The following is a 17,707-nucleotide window of genomic DNA, read 5'->3' as shown; positions in this document are numbered from 1 at the left end:
GGCTCCAGGGGTCCTGCCCCGCTGAGCATCTTCCCGGCTTAGCTTGCTGAAGACAGCCTGCTCTGCAGCTGGACATGCATGGTGTGTGGTCCCACACTGCCCGATAGGGTGGGTCTCTACACACCGTAGCCCTGTAGTGATATTACTACCACCCAAATTATGCATGCCTGACTGACCACCGCGGGATCGGAAGTCCAGACGGGGGAGGCACTAGCGTAATACCCGGCCTGGCGAGGGCGGGGCTGGGGGGAACCCACGCTGCGACCTCCTGGGCCTAGAGTTCCCCCTCTGACAAAATGTTTTAGATACAGGGAACCCTGCTCCGTCGACAGATACAACACCAGGCTCACCAAACACAGACGCAGGACGTGTGGTGTGGGAGCCGCTTGACAGCACAGCATTCTCATAGACAGACCCAGGCCTAGCTAGCAACTGGGTGTCAGCCCCTGTCTCCATGAGAAGCGAAATGTGGGGCCGCTTGCGCTTCACTGGAAGAACGCGGCCCGCAGCCAAAGGGGACAAATCAGAGCCCTGAGTCCCGTAGCGTAGCGGGGGGGAGTAACCGGAGAGCATGCTAGACACAGCTAGATGGCAACGGTTTTTTAGGGCGTGCCCATCTAATATAGCCGATCCCTCGGGCCACCGAGGCTGTCGGCCTTGTGACCACCTGTTTCCTTTGTGTCCAGGGTATTTCAGGCGGGGGAAACATGGCCGCTGGCCGGGGGCCTGGCCGCAGCTCTCACCTCTGGCTGCGCGGTGTGGGGCGGCGTGGAGCCCAGGTCAAATACCGCCCGCGCCTCCATGGACAGACCAAGGTCCACCCCGCGGAGAGGGGAGCCCTGAGGAGGAGACCCCTCCCCTCCTCAAAGGGAGATTGCTCCAACCAGGATGCCTGTGAACAACCGTTGACAGTATCCTAGCCCTTCCTGCGGTTATAGCTTGCGGCTGGGTCAAAAACTGAATAACCTCAAAACCTGTTGTTAGTTGCTGCTCAATTCTGTACCGCGGTGGTATAAGCTTCAACTGCCCACCAGCCACCTGCCGGGCCGACTCGCCTCTTGGCGTCGGCCGGGCGGGATACCGTTCCACCCAGTGGCGGCTCGTGGATTCTTCTCCACTAGGGGCGCTATACCAAACATTTTGCAAACATGTACAAGGCACGCATTGGCGAATATTATCACCATTGCCATTGTCAGTCAAATGCAACCACGTTTCCAATAGCCCAACACAAACACGCACAGCTCTCTCTCTCTCTCTCTCTCTCTCTCTCTCTCTCTCTCTCTCTCTCTCTTCTCTTTCTCTTTCTCTTTCTCTTTCTCTTTCTCTCTCTCTCTCTCTCTCTCTCTCTCTCTCTCTCTCTCTCTCTCTCTCTCTCTCTCTCTCTCTCTCTCTCTCAGATGATGTCAGATCGATTCAATAATAAACACATATGTATATTTTGTCATTTTAAACAAGTTACCATTCATGGTCTGAGTGGTTATGCCCCACACGCGGCGAAATTAGAGAGAGAGAGAGAGAGAGAGAGAGAGAGAGAGAGAGAGAGAGAGAGAGAGAGAGAGAGAGAGAGAGAGAGAGAGAGAGAGAGAGAGAGAGAGAGAGCGTTAGTTAAGCATTAGCTGAGTGGCTAACAGCAGCTAAAGTTAGCTGAGTTGGCTAAGAGAGAGAGAGAGAGAGAGAGAATTAACTCACTTTGTTTAATTGAAACGTGGTCCAGCCGGAGGGCTTAATAAAGTGTATGTCCACTGACTGTCCCCCAGACTGTTGTCGATGTATATCCATTCCACTCACTGCCCACTGTCCAGACTCCAGACTGAATCACAAGTTCACAACACACAGCCTCGAACATGTTGCAAACTGTGGCTAAGGAAAAAACTGGCATCGCGCGTCGGCCAATCAGAGAGCGTCTCCGCGAAATGCGGCTATGGAAATTCTAGACGGAAATTCTAAGCGCTTGCCTAGACCGCTTCAAATCGCGCCCGGCTTCCATCATAAACATCATATTTCAATGCACAACGCGTTACGCACTGATTGGCTGCGACGGATACAGCGATGAAACAGTGACGCGCACTCAGAGCGCTATTGCGTCTAGCCCGAGAGAAATACGGCAGGAGAAATGCGGCTAAGGTAATGGAACGTTCTTTATCAGACAGAATCGTCACTTCCTGTTCAGGAAAACGATTATTAATATTTTATATTTTAACATTATATTGTGCATTGGAAACACAAACATACTTAAAATGAGTAAATATTATTCATTTTAAACATGTTTATTTTATTTTTAGGGGTCTAAAATAAAAATAAAAATAAAACATTTTCTTCTTCTCCTGCTCTCTTTACCAGGGGGGGCGGCGCCCTAGCGCCCCCCAGTGGCGGCCGCCACTGGTTCCACCATGTCAGGGCAAAGGGCCGATGCCACCTGCACCACTAAGCACGGAACACCAGTGGCGGCTGCTGACCAAAGTCTATTACTAGTGAAGCACTGCTCCACTAGTAGGCATGCAACAACCTCCCCTGCAATGTGCACCCGTGATGGGACAAATGAATGAATGAACGAAAACTCTATTAACATATTGCAGAATGGGCTAGCCCAATACACACAATTGTTAAGGGGATGCAGACCAGAGAAAACGTTAATCCTGTCTACATCAGGGTCCCCCATTTTCAATTCATAGATTCACAAAATGCACACCTGCCCTGAGCCCTGTCGTCAGCCCATCCACCCATGTAAAGGGTAAATAAGCCTCCGCTAAACCCCCAACATTAGACACCGATTGACCGTCAGCATGAATGGTTAAGAGGAGGGAAGAGTAAAGACAGCCCCGGTGGGGTACATGGGAACGGCGCCCCAACATTGTAGCATTAGCATTAGCTGCGCGCGCTAGGATACTTGGAAAAACTTCTCAACAGTGAGTCATGATGACCATGTTTATCCAAATATCCCGCCCCCTGCGCCAACACATCACTCGGTCGTCTCACGAGACAACAAGCAGTATTACCCATGCAAGTACCAATGCCTGCTAGCGCAGGCCCTACCTGGGCGCGACGTAGCTCGACTGCTAAACGTCGCGCGAAGTCCATCGGTCCGCTGTCAAGCGACGAGGAAAGAACACAGGATAGGACCGCTGTGCTGTGGACGTGCCGAGAAGGATCCGGGGCTGGCGCACTTCTGGCGAAGCCCAACATTGCGTAATTTTTCTCCACCAAACAATCTCCAGTTCAGAAGTGCATCTGAGCTGCTTCCGTGTTGGAAACGAATGAGGAAGGGTGACGTGCATATAGGGGACGCATGGGAGTGGTGTGGTCACGTGCAAGTGGGTGCATTTGTTTTGTTCCCCGGAGCACACTAGGTGCTGGAGATAATGGATTATCTCAGAAGGCAGAGCGAGACGCGAGGCCAGTTGATATATAACCACCGTTACAAGTGGTGCCGTGAACTCTGATAATATGGTTGAGCACAGCTCTCCGGTTGGGGTCGCTGTGCAGAGTGAGTTTAGAGAGGTGAGTGTAACAAGGTTGAAACTAGGACTGGGCGATATGACGATATTATATAAATATCGGGTACAGTTCATTAACGATACACTTTTTCAACGTATCGTGGATATCGTGATGTTTTGCCCAAGAGGATTGTGTCGCGTCAATCTGTCCACACGTTACTCGTTCATATCTCAGCCTGTGCTGAGATATGCCCATTCCGCGGTCTGTTAATAAAGTTTTCAATCAGACAGATGTATGGAAAGGCTTTTATTATAACATTCGTTGTAGTAAAATCATTATGCCTCATTTAGTCATCCTGTGAAGCACTGGTCTCCTACTCGACGGCCGCGGGGAGCTAACGTTAGTAGCTTTGTTGATGTTCAGCACACGGGACATTCAGGAAGTCAAAAACGAATAACGCTTGCCGATTGGTGCTAAGAACAGCAGGGCGGGTGCAAGCGGTGTGACGTCATTGGCAGACTCGACTGTCAATCAAAATGATTATGTTTCCGTCAGAATGAATGAATGAAAACTGTATTAAAAGGTTGCAGAATGGGTACAATACAGTACAGGAGGATGAAGACCAGAAAAAGACTTTCGGCTTTTTTACATAAGGGTCCTCCATTTTCAATTCATCAAAACATTTAGAGACATACATATATACAGTAGTTTCATAAAAATGCTAAAATGCTATTTATTGATTGATTGATTTAAAACTTTAACATATTGCAGAATGGGTACAGTACAGCTCAATACATACAATTGTTAAGGGGATGCAGACCAGAGAAAGACTTTAGTCTTGTTTACATCAGGGTCCCCATTTTCAATTCATCATATTTCATATCTAAATCATATATCTCATATGCAATATATAATCTAATAATCTAAATCTAATATAAAAATGCTAAATGCATGGGTATTTTATTTTGTCTTTAATGTTAGCTTGCAAACTCAAATACTGTCTTGGTAAGCCTCATAATGAATTGTTTGGGGTAAAAAAGAAAAACATCGTGATGTGTATCGTGTATCGCCGAAAGGTCAGAAAATATCGTGATATCATATTTAGGCCATATCGCCCAGCCCTAGTTGAAACCTTACAATGTATGTAGGCCCTTAGTGTAAACTCACTCACAAGTTAAATACCTGAACTGGATCCTTTTCAGGTGGTGGAATGGAAAAAAGACTGTGGTATTTTACATATGTGGGTCGTGGTTCGAGGCTGTTGGAGGTTATTATAGTTAACTGAAACTAAAATAAACTAAACTTTAGAAAAAAATTTAAACCAACTGAAACTATATTGTGTACTTACAAAACAAAATTAATTAAATTAAAATATACAGAAAATATTTGTAGTCTTCGTCATATTTGGTCATATTTGTCAACATGGCAAGCATGAGGAGGCAGTGGTGGATACTTTATTGAGACTGGGACGTCAACATGAGTCAATTTGCCTGTGTGTTTGTATTACACAATACCTATTCTGAACTTCTTCCATCTTGCCCCTGACAAAAACCACCCATATCATAATAAACAAAGAAAAAAAGAGAACTAACGCTGAAACTAAAACTAAACAATAGAAAACAAAACTGAAACGAGCAAACCCATTCTGTAAACGAACTGAAACGAAACTGAATTGAAAACAAAAATATTAAATGAAATAAAAAAAAATTAAATAATGAAAAGTACAAAACTATAATAGGAACCCTGGTCGGAAGACAGGTGGCGACCGGGACATAGCCTGCGAGTGACCACCAGATACCTGCCATGTGCCATGAGCCCTACCTGGATCCCTGTTCTAGTTCCAATGGGGCTCAAGTCCCAGGTGGAACCAATGCCCTGCTGTGTGGATTCAGATACATGTCTCCGACCACTGTGTCTGTGACACAGTACATTGTTACAGTTACAGTTATTGTTTATTCTTATTTATTGTGCCTATGAAATTTCTGATAAACTATGTCTTGTTTTGTAAGCTCGTCGTCGCTGTAAATGAGGGTAACTATCCTCGTGTCTTATGAATTTAAATAAAGGTTTGAAATGAAATATGTATACAGTATATAATGGTACTTATATGGAATATGTACTTTGTTAGGCAGGTGTAGAATGTTTTGTAGAATATGTTTCTCATCATCATCATCATCATCATCATCAATATGTCTTCACAACAGCAGACAGTCTCTTCCATCAAATCACAGGCTCACATCTCCTCTTTCCCATGACGCCACCAGGACGACGGAGGCTCCTCCACACCTCTCCGTCAACCTACCACCTAACGCCATAACGCTACCAGCCTGGCACCGTCCGCCACACGTCCACAGGCAGGTGCCAGTCTGTGAGTAGCTAGCATCGACTATGCGCAGATGGCAGGAAATTCCAGTGAAATGACAGTGGCTCAATCCAGACCGCCAAGACACCGAGAGAGAGGGAGAGAGAGGGAGGGAGAGGAGAGAGAGAGAGAGAGAGAGAGAGAGAGAGAGAGAGAGAGAGAGAGAGAGAGAGAGAGAGAGAGAGAGAGAGAGAGAGAGAGAGAGAGAGAGAGAGAGAGAGAGAGAGAGAGAGAGAGAGAGAGAGAGAGACAGAGAGAGAGAGTGGAGGCCGCAGGGCAGATGCAGCAGGGCAGAGGGCCGACAGGCTCCTCACGGGCTCCCCGCTCAACCAACGTCTTGAAATAGGAGCAGCACCAGAAGACGGCTGGTAAAGCTCTTGTATGCCGGTTTGTGTCCGGCGTGATGTAGTATATCAAATAACCCCAGTGCAGCTTTACAAATAAAAATGTTTTGATGGGCTATCCCACATAGTACTTGGCCTGACAAAACCTCGTGAAAATAGACTAGGTTTCAGACGCTGCCGCTTATAGCCCGTGTCTTGGCGACAGAGCGGTGGTTAGTTCTTTATATTCAGCCGCGTTAGTCAATATCAGACGTATCAAGCAACGGGACGAGCAGAACTCTCTCTCTCTCTCGTCTATATGATGTCATTTGAGTATTGTATTTTACACACAGCCACCAGATAACAGTAATATTCCCCTGAAGGACAGTCAACTTTACTGGGGTCATATTGTAAGTACATTAGCTTGGGATGGGAAGTGAGGGAATGACAGAGAGAAAGAATGTGTGTGTGAAAGAGAGAGAGAGAGAGCGAGAGAGAGAGGTCTCTGCTTATTTCATAAATAAAAGCGAGTCAGAAATTAATAAAGAATGATGCTATTTCCTGGTCACCATATATCATTGAATGATTTTTTTTTTTTTTACATTTAGCTTTTATCCAAAGCGACTTACATGTTCTGTACAACAAGTGAGCAGGAACTGCCAGGAAGGGTACAACTCTGGCAGCTAAGGGTCAGTAACATTGTTCGTCAAACAGTGTTGAACTTGAGTGCTACAGTCTTGAGTGCATAGTAGTATAGACATAATTAGCATAGTAGGTAGTGCTATAGGCATGGTAGATTCCGTAGTAGCAGAGTGCATAATGGTAAACGACAGTACAATGACTGAATGAATGATTGAAATAAGAAATCGTTCAGAATAGGATCTTCATTTTACAGCATGTTTTTCCCCTGAACCCTAGAGAGACTATGACTTTCTGAATCACCGAAAAGACACACTGATATATTCATACAATAATATCCATTCCACTGTTTCAAAGAGACCCCCCCACCCCACCCACCGCCCCCACACCCCCGAAAGCCTGTGAAACACTCTTGTCTTTCTTTCTTTGAAATGTAAATGAAGTTTCTCTTTGGGAAGGGATGGAAAGAGAGGAGCTGTGTATACGTCTCCACCACCTATTCAGCGAAACCTCATCAATCTTGACAGAGCTCTTTAATTCAACTGCTGTATTTGTTATGCTTGTGTGTTAGTGTTAGGTGGCTTCCAGTGAAAATATTTAAACGTTATTTTTTTGCAACAGCTCTCACTATTGAGTGTGTGTGTGTGTGTGCGTGCGTGCACGTGCGTGCGTGTGTGTGTCTCAACACTAACTACTTACAGAAACATGTGCCTGATGTTACTGCTGACTGCTGGCCTACATTTTCAATGTCAAATTTGACACACACACACACACACACACACACCTACACACACACCTACACACACACACACAAACACACACCAAAATCGCCTTTAGTTAGTCACTGATGAACACAGTCCTGTGGTACATCGGCAGGTTAACATAGTAGGAAGTAGTAGGGTATATCTGGCTATGTTTGGCAGGGCTATCTCAAAATGGGTTTGGATCTTAGGACAAGACGACCTGAAACTCCAAATCGTGGGAAATGAGTGCACGCTCGTTCGCACACACACACACACACACACACACACACACACACACACACACACACACACACACACACACACACACACACACACACACACACACACACACACACACACACACACACACACACACACACACACACACACACACACACACACACACACACACACACACACACACACACACACACACACACACACACAGCTCATTTTTAATAAAAATCCAAGTCTTACAAAAATAGCCCCAAGTAGAGGGAGTCTGGAGTTTATACTCCTTGTCTCCCTTATTTAATAGGTTACAAAGTTGTCTCAGAGATAACTCTCAAACCGGATCATATCTGGACCTCAGTTATAATCTCACAAGCTGGTGTAGGGAGGGTACGGTTCAGTTCTAGGAAATTACAATAATTTTTCCCCCCAAGTACTCTGTGTTCCAAACGATATATCTCTGGAGAACACACCGGGAGATGTTGAAACAATTAAATCATTACCTCTTGATATCCACACACAGTGTTGGGGAAAACCACTCTAGAAATAGTTGACCAAACTACTAGCTAGCTACTTCACAATGAAAAGTACTTCAACTGCATCTTAACTACTATCAATGAACTTTCAGTTTGTAAAACTGCTTTGAATAAGTAGTTCAACCGCATCCAAACTACCCGGTGGAAAATTATCACAATCTGAGTCTGGAATCTCATATAGTTACACGTACCAACAACCGAATTGACACTTAGTAAAAGTGTGGGCGGGCGTGTGTGATTTAGAGACTAGGGGCAGGCGAGGCCTAAGCATACACAAGGGTGTCTTCGAAGGACGGGACAGCAATCAATTGCTGAGGTGGAATCAGGAAAATGCTAAATTTTCTAGGGAAATGTGTAATAATTTGTAATAAATACACCTAAACTACATGACCCAAAGTAGTTATTAACTACTGAAAAATATACTGAGATTCGAATGTACGGTAGTTAAACTACTGCAAATTGTAGTTGAACTGCATGTAGTAGTCTACCCCCCCCCCCCCCCCCCCCCCCCCTCCCCCCAACAGTGTTCACGGAGCAGGCTACGACGTCAAGCCGTGTCACCCCTGGGTGTTGCAAAAGAACACCTTTGGGCCAACAAAAATATTTTTCAAATGAACAGAAATGGGCCGAAGGTTCCATTTGTGGGTAACCGGTTTTGGTGAAAGTAAGCAGAGGGGGGGGGGGGGGGGGGTACGGGTCCGTGTACGTTTTAGAAAAACAAGCGTCGGACCGTGTCATCACCACGACCACCCCCGTCCTGGCTACATCCCTGTGTTCTTGGAAAAAACAAAAACTGCCACGTTGGGATGGATGTTAGTGACACAACATAACATCGGTCGGATGTTTCCCAGAACTGTGTAGTTCAAAACAAGATGTTGCATGTTGATACAAAATAAAAATAAAAAGAGAACAATTGTCAATTTGGTCCTTTTTCCCCGGTGTTAATTAAGCCCACATGATGATGTGCGACAGCTTCTCGATGATGCTGAAACACACAGGTCAAGCAGGTCACGGTCGTTACGGTAAAGTAATTGAACCGCAGTTATCTGATACAATTAGGCTACATGGTCATAATATAGCATCATGTCTGACTGATACATTAATCTGTATTTGTGTTTGAAATATCGAATAGGACTACGTATCTGATTAAGTCTCTTAGTATAGGCCTAGTAAAAACAGATATAATGGGGATGATGGTCAAATAAACTTTATTAAAAACTCACACACACCTTTACCACGAGTCCCACGACCCTAGTTTATGGAACCTTTTGAGGAATGGGACTTGGGAGCACTGAGTGAGTACTGTACAACCAGTGGAACCAATTCTAGGGGGACTCCCCCCAGCATAAGCTCCATGTCAGTGATACGGGATGACTAATGATTAAAACAAGCCTCCTCATCTGTTTGACTCAGTAAGTCATATTTCCACCCCCTGCATAGCAGCTTCATTCCAGGTCCGTTACATAAATCAGAGGAGCGGAGAGGATGATCCCCCATGACTGCTGTATACACCACACTCTCTTATTTGGGTAAGAGTTCACCACTCTATTCCTCCTATTGCACAATCAAAATAATATTGCGCAATCATTTAATAACACATATAACCATTATGGATAGTTAGCCTACTAGAAAAACCTGTTAGATTACACATGTTCTTGTCTCCCGAACTCTTTCTGATGCCCGTTGTGTATCCCCCCCCCCTCCTAATCGTCAATCAATCAGGGGACGCAGCTAATGAACGTACTGTACTTCCACCAATCCGACGGTGAGAAATCGCAGGTATTGTATTGATAACGTGGGAGGGGGGGGGGGTCTAGTTTTTTTTTGGGGGGGAATCGTGCAATCTCCTTTTTCTCAGTACATTACTTTGCCTGCGCGAAAAGTTTTTTTTATCACATATACTATAGATGACCTCAAGTCTAATTGGGTAATTGGCACAAAAAAAATTAAACAAAGTTCTCCACGAGACCGTAATAATAAATAATAATATATAAACAACAGTGTACAAGCTAACACATTTTGTATAAAATTGAATGCAAATGATATGCGTCCTTACCGTCTTTGTGCTTATAATTCACTCCGTGAAAATGGGTCTTCATTTCGTTGTCCTCCACGCGTAGTGTGCCGAGACACAGCAGCCCGCGCACACACACACGCGCACTGTTCAGTCACGTGATCACTGGTTCTGGAGTCGCTGCTTGGGGCTTTTTTCTGATTTTATAGAAGCGACCAGAGAAGCCCTCACGCCTCACCAGTCGTAACGCCGTCTTGATTAAAAGAGCTGTTGCAAGACAAGGGTGACTTGACTTATCTTGTGGTTTGTTTCTGGAATTGCGGGATATTTATGCTGGGGGGGGGGGGGCCGGGGGGGCTTTTGGATTCAGTATCAGTTTCATTTACAATAATGCAACAAGTACAATGGGATTCTTACTCTGTTTGCTCCACAGCATAAAGGAATAAAAATAAAAATTTAACATAATAAAAAAGCAGGTATTTATATACAATAAACGATCTGCGGTATGTGCAATAACATAAGTATGAATAATTATAAGTAAATAAAAAATAAGTACACATTAGACAAGTTAGTCTTTCACATTTCTCCATGATGAACCAACCTGGATGAAACACTGAAAGTCAGAGCTAAATGATAAACAGACACCTCACACAACGCTCAGCTTTACAAAACATATTTATTCACAAGAGCTCGCTGGTTGTTGACATTCAGATCTGCATTTTCCCTAGTTCACATTCAAATAAACTCTTTGACAAGAAATGCTAACCTGATAAACATTACCGTTAACTCACAGTAATTACACTGACGACACAAACGCCTCTAATCTTTATTGATCGATTGTGATGAAATTGCTGTTTGTAAACAAGTCCTCAGGGATGGCGATAAAGCAAAGACAGATGCGTGTAACAATTAACAAAAGAGCGCATTCTGTGTGAAAATTGTGACATTGTGTGAGAGTATCCAGTCCACACATACAGAAAAGTGCTTTGCCGTTGGCCGCATTTAGTTGTTACACCATATCTCTCGCTCTCTTTGCGCCCAAAACGACTGAACAAGCTTGAGGTTACAGTGTGAATTTCCTTTTTTTACAAAAGAGCACAATACATGTATGAAACCAAGACCATAGGTACAAGATTGTAGGCAATGTGACAAAAGCCCTTTTACACATCATCTCAATGAACCAACCAAAGTCCAATATGATGCCCAGTGACACAGTGCAGTAAGACGAGGATAGGAGACAATACAAAGGGCCTTCAGTCGCTTCACTCGAGTCCACATGTGCGCACGTGGAAATCAAGCCCATGACGATCCCAAGCCATAAGAACCACAGTGTTGTTGGTGCGTTTACTACTCCTTGTACTCCAGAAACTGCTGCAGTCTCTTCCGGTGCTCCGCTGACATCTGCACAGCACTGAGGACATAAAAATGACTTGTTATTATTAGTGTGACAGACACCAGGAACACATTTGGTCCGGGTCTCGCCGTGTGGAAGGAGGTTTTGTTTTCGGTCGTGGCGGTTTGCGGGGCGGGTGGGCCTTACTTTAAGTGTTCCCCGAAGGTGCTGGTTATCCTGTAGACGGCGGTCTTGAGCGTGGCGCGGAGGGCGAAGCGGAGCGTCTTGTAGGTGGAGTCGCCCACGCTGCAGGTGGACCGGATGGGCTTGCTGGAGGCGTGAGGCAGCTTGAAGTGTCTGTCCACGGCCTGGAGGAAAGCAGAAGAGGATGATGTTTTACTCGCATGTATTCCATGTCCATGATATGTGGAACCTGCAGGCTCCTCTGCTCCTCTGCTTGTTTACTGGGACGTTTCAAGCCTAATGGTTCTTTTATCCGGTCAAACTATACTACTACGCACTACTTCAGCGCTGCTAAGACGAACACCACCATTGACCCTTAGCTGCCAGAGTTGTACCCCTCCTGCTGACTTGTTGTGCACAATTTGTAAGTCGCTTTGGATAAAAGCGTCCGCTAAATAGCTACATCTAACTAACTAAATGGGTAGCAGAAGCATGGGTGGGGTTTCTTATAGTGGTATTTTCAGCCCAGCATCTACCAAGGTGGTATTTTCCTCTCATGGTTAGTCATGTGCCTTGACGTGTGATGGCACAAGCTCGAGGTGCTGTGGTCTCGCCTCCAAGGTGTCGGTATGCATGGTTTTATAAGTTTGTCTTTGCTACAGTTTAGTGCACTAGGAATTGAACATAAAAAGCTGGCTGAAAATATGGCTTCAAAATGAGTTTCACAACAATTTCATCACTGCTTCTTTGTTATTTTTTTATTACCACCTCCTCAAATATTGTGTAATCAGTTACTGTTGTTGGGCACATGGCGAGCGCAGTTGCCAAAGTAATGGACACAACGTTCCCTTCGCAACACCCCCACACCCCCTCATTTCCAGTGAACACAAGCCAACTGTCTTGAAATTGAGTTTTGATCTGTTTCAGGGGTCTTTCCTAGGTATAGCGTGTACAAAACAACAAGCCACGAAAGCATACCTCTTGCAGGACCAGCATGCTACTGAGAATGCTGGGTAGCGTGGTCTGTACGACCCCAAACTGGTCCTCCGAGTACGAGGCCACGACCAGATGAGACAGCCCTAGGGAATCGGGAGAGAGTTGGTTAACTTCTATGCCGTCCTTATCAGGTGGCGTCCTTATGAGAAATAAAATGACAAGAGAATACCAACTGCCCTCGTACCTTCTAATGCCCAGATGTGAGACTGGCTGTCTGCAAAGAGGGCTTGACTGGAGGCCTCTGGGGGCTGTAGGGGAAGACAATCATTATCCCAGTGGAACAGAAACCAGGAGGCAGCCTGGAGGAAGTGTTCTCTATTCGTAAGGTACAGGATAGAGTGGATTACAATGTCAGTACAAGAGCACACCCTCTAGCGGACAAAGCTCTCTGTACACTAGTCATTTGGTTGGTGAAGATATCCTTCTTTCTGCTGTATTTCTGCTGCCTTTTTGCAGAGTCAAAAAGTGACATTTGACATTTTTAATACCACTTAGAGCAAAGTTTAATACCAATTTCAAAAAAATAATAAAAAAAACCACATAGCGACACTGAACTGGTGAGTGGCAGTTGTGTGGCAATTTAAATTCTAGCCAGATGCACCCGGTAGCCCCACAAAAAACGACGACTTGAATACAAAAACATTTCAAATATTTTATATTACTGTATTTCACCTCCTGACAGCCGGGCTGTCCCCCCAAAAATTTAATACCTGTGCAAATAAAAATCTAAGACCTTTTTTTTTTTTTTACTTCATTTTTTAGCGTTTATCGCTTTTTTCTGGTCAAGCATGACCGACAGAAACAGGTTGAATGGGATATATATCAGGGGAAGACACTCTGAGAAAATACGGCGGGTCCGGGAATCGAACTCGTGTACCCCAGATCCGTGACGAGCACGGTTGTCCCCGACGCCGAAATAGCGCCGAGATACGCGGTGAGCTACGGGAGCTCCCAAATCTAAGACTTTTTAATACCTTTTAAGTAGGGATGCTCGATATTGGCTTTTTTATCTATACCGATATTGTCCAACTCTTAATTTCCGATATCAACCGATACCGATATATGCAGGGTCCCCCCCCCCCCTCCCCAAAATAGAATAATTTCAGGTAATTAACATTACATATCTCTTGTTGTGGAATTAACACAACATTATGCATACTTTTGACAATAAATAAAATCAGAATTTGTTCTTACTTGCTTGCCTGGGTAAATAAAGGTTATAGAAATGTAATTTTTTTTTTTTTTTTTTTTTAACAGATACCGATATTTTCCGATATCACATTTTAATGCCGATATCGGCCGATAATATCGGACATCCCTACTTTTAAGGCCTTAAATAGAGAATTATGAATTTAAGACTTTGTAATACCCCACAGATACCCTGGGAGGGGACAGATGACCTTCCATTTGACAATCATCACATAAAGTTCCGATTATTTCAAAGCAATTAGTTTACTGTCGAGTTTTTCCAAACTGTCATTGTTTCTTTTGTTCCGTTCCCCACTTGACTGTGATTTGTAGGTGCCTTTCAACAGGAGCCTGCCCCTCCTCTGAAGCAACCAACAGCGCACAGCAGCGACCACTGCAGCGAAGATTCTGCCGAGAAACACTGGGTTGATTAATGTAGCGGTTAGATGGACAAACAATGGTTTTGGTGACCCGTCATCTACAGTACATCATCCATTACAGAACGATGAAAGACGAGGACGTGCATGAAACCTCGAGAAAGCCAAGGAAAACCAGTTGGGAGGAAATACTATGATGGATTACTATACTACTACTTTTGGAAGTGACGGGAGATTATCGTATCATTAGATTAGTTTACCTTTAATAAACACCGCTCGGTGCTACAGTAGTCGAATAACTGGCAAGACACTTGAGTTACAGGAGTCATTGTGTGGGCCTCTTAATGTCATTAGTAGGGGCTAATCGTAACAGATCGATGGATGAGTGCAAGCTTAATTAGTAATGCCAGCATGGAGTAGATCCAGATTCAGGATTCAATTAATCATGCCTGCAGGAGGTAGCCTTTTGTGTAGTTAAACCAAACTAGAAGCCGATAGTTAATAGAGATGCGCCGATTCACTTTTTGGCAGAATTTGGATATCTGCCGCTACTGATACCAAACTAGTGTTATTTTCACAAAATTATTATTATTATTATTATAATCTGTAAGGTTACACAAGGCTGTAAGAAACACATGGCACTAATTATTAAAAGAGCAAAAAATATACAAAATAATTCTAAACAATTTATTTGAACTGTAGGTTAAGTAGCTTCAAATGCAAACTGGTAGGAATAGGCCTCCATGGTGCAGAGTACGGCTGGATTAGCTTACTTACTCCTGGAAGTCTTACAAATCTGTATAAAAAGGTAAGATAAAAACCTCTATTCTCCGCATTTCTTGCAGTTTTAAACTATTTTGTTCATGATAGACAGACTTGAGGACCTTTATTTTGAAAATGTTTGACTATAAATCCAATGATTCCGTTGCTTGCTTGCTTCGCTTGGCTCTCCCCAACTGAGCCACGAGCCATTCCTAAGCGGACAGGTTGGCCTTTTTCTCGAGAAATTTTGGATAACTAATTAATTAGTCTCAATTATCCTGACCGTGGTCATTTTGAGACTACCGTCTGCGGCATAGAAGGATATGATGTTTATTTTCGGAGGAATCAGAATCAGGATATATTTATTGTCACACTTTTCTATTCCGTTATAGCATAGAGGATTGAAATTCTTTGTTGAAAAAGGAACAATATGTTTTAATGCCACTATGAGGAACACGCACTAGTCGCATTGGTGCTACTAGTTATCATTTTAGTAGCACCATCACAAAAAATGGTTGCAAAATGTCGACTAAATGGTAAATGTCACACTCTGGTGCCCTGCATATGGAATCTGGATCGGTGAGGTCAGGTCAATATCCGATACGTGGATTACATCATATCAGAAACCCGATACAGATATTGGATCGGACCCATCTCTAATTGTTACATTAGGGAGCATGCAGTGAGCCCATGTCAGTGAATCACAAGCCTCACACACACACACCTTACCTTGTTAAACAAATACATTATCAGCACCCGCTTTGCCAAGAAATTCTTAACCTGAATAGGACAAGTAATTGTAAAAAAAAACAACAACAAAAAAACAGATTATCATCTTGGTTTGTTTTCCTTCCCAAACTAGCTTCTTGCATATCAAATGACAAAACCGCAGACATAATATCAGTACCTGCTCCTTTATGTTGTGGAGGAACTGAGCCAGCAGGCCGGGTTTGGACGCAGCTGGCGTGGGGCTGGGTGCCGGGGCGGGGGGCGACGGAGGACTGCCGCTGGCCTGAGAGTCTACACAGGGAGAGGGAACGCTAAACAATCATCAAATATTTACAAAGCTGCAGCACACGACAGGAAGCAGGAGGCGCTGCAGAGGGAGCGGACAGGTGCTTTCTGGAGACTGGTCGCAGGCCACGCATCTGCATATTTCCAGTGTGTAGACGCACAACAGTAACCACCTACCTCATACTACAGTCTACCCATATAACTCTGTATGACAGCATGTACAATAGTGCTGTATATACCATATATTATATACACATTTATATTTACCGCATATATATATATATATCCATATGTCTGAATATACCTGCATACAATCCTTCTATATAGTATATACCTACATATACACCTGCATATAATAATGTAAAATAATTCTGTATATATATATATATATATATATATATATCTACATCTGTCTGTACGTACCTGCGTATAATCCTTTTTACATATCTGTAGATAGTATATCTATATTATCCGTACATATCCCTTACTAGTTACACTGTTGGCCAGTATGACTTACTACCAGTGTCTTTATACCTGTATATCACTGTATTTATTATACTACAACTCTGTACATACATCCGATTAGCACTACACTCAGTAGTACTAATTTATATATTCTGAGTCAGTTTAATCACCTGTACATTGTATATTACTGTTGCACTTTACTGTTACATTTGCACTTTTGTTGGATGCCAAACTTCTTTTTGTTGTACTGTACTTGTGCTGTATGATGACAGTACATTTTAATCTAATCTTAACAACCAGTCCCAAAAAGGGAAATTCCAAATACGAATGTCTCACGGGCACTCGGTCTACAGCATACTAGACTAAAGGCTTTTAACACATCTGCCCGTCGCTTATCAATGACTTGTGTGAGAGAGGTGAAACGGCTGTTTTCTAGTCAGAATCCCCGGAAGGCGGCCGGCCCGGACTCTGTCTCCCCCTCTGCCCTGAAGCACTGTGCTGACCAGCTCGCACCGGTGTTTACCACAATTTTTTTTTTTATTATCTTTCTTCCCCTCCTTTTTCCCGATTTTTCTCCCATCCCACCCTTCCTGGTTGTTGCGTACTTTCCCCTACTGTTGGTCCGGGAGACCGGAGACTGTCACATGCTTTCCTCCGACGCATGTGCAGCCTGGGGCAGGCCAACCTGGCCGCGCAGGTTCTCACCGGGGAGAGTGTAGCGTGTGGGAGGCCACACTATCTCTCCTCAGATCCAACCCTCGCTGAGCAGGCGCCCCGACCGAACTGTAGGGGTCTCTGTCCACAACACCCAGGACCCACCCTTCAGCTTCCCACCCCCTGATACAGCCAATTGTATCAGTGCGAGAGGACAGCCAAGCTGATAGCAACGCCGGGAGCTGGATTCGAACAGGCGAATCCTAGTGTCTCCCGGTGTTGGTGACGAACGTAATCTCCGTGCGCCACCTGCCCCCCTTACCACCATTTTTAATGCATCGCTGGAGCTGTGTCACGTCCCAGCATGCTTCAAGGCCTTAACCATCATCCCCGTCCCCAAGAAGGCCACGGTCACGGGCCTTAATGACTACAGACCTGTCACCCTGACCTCT

The 17,707-nt window shown here is 44.4% G+C and overlaps 2 protein-coding genes across 2 annotated transcripts in view; both read right to left on the bottom strand.

Moving 5' to 3' along the window:
- glis1a (GLIS family zinc finger 1a) overlaps positions 1-10,373 on the bottom strand; it is a 73,713-nt gene extending 63,340 nt beyond the window's left edge. Inside the window, exon 1 of the mRNA XM_084327396.1 lies at positions 10,326-10,373. The gene's annotated coding sequence lies outside the window, so the exon portion shown is untranslated. The remainder of the gene's footprint in view (positions 1-10,325) is intronic.
- Positions 10,374-10,964: 591 nt separating this feature from the next.
- ndc1 (NDC1 transmembrane nucleoporin) overlaps positions 10,965-17,707 on the bottom strand; it is a 31,497-nt gene continuing 24,754 nt past the window's right edge. The window contains exons 13-18 of the mRNA XM_084327332.1: positions 16,030-16,142; positions 15,852-15,902; positions 12,980-13,043; positions 12,778-12,878; positions 11,824-11,984; positions 10,965-11,694 (exon numbers count right to left, since the gene is read on the bottom strand). Of these exons, the coding sequence (XP_084183458.1) occupies positions 11,631-11,694; positions 11,824-11,984; positions 12,778-12,878; positions 12,980-13,043; positions 15,852-15,902; positions 16,030-16,142 (554 nt within the window). The 3' untranslated portion in view covers positions 10,965-11,630. The remainder of the gene's footprint in view (positions 11,695-11,823; positions 11,985-12,777; positions 12,879-12,979; positions 13,044-15,851; positions 15,903-16,029; positions 16,143-17,707) is intronic.

The sequence above is a fragment of the Notolepis coatsorum genome (genome assembly GCF_963971535.1).
Source record: "Notolepis coatsorum genome assembly, chromosome: 13".
Lineage (NCBI taxonomy): Eukaryota > Metazoa > Chordata > Actinopteri > Aulopiformes > Paralepididae > Notolepis > Notolepis coatsorum.
The sequence above is the reverse complement of the archived record's forward strand: the minus strand, read 5'-3'. Positions and strand labels throughout refer to the sequence as shown.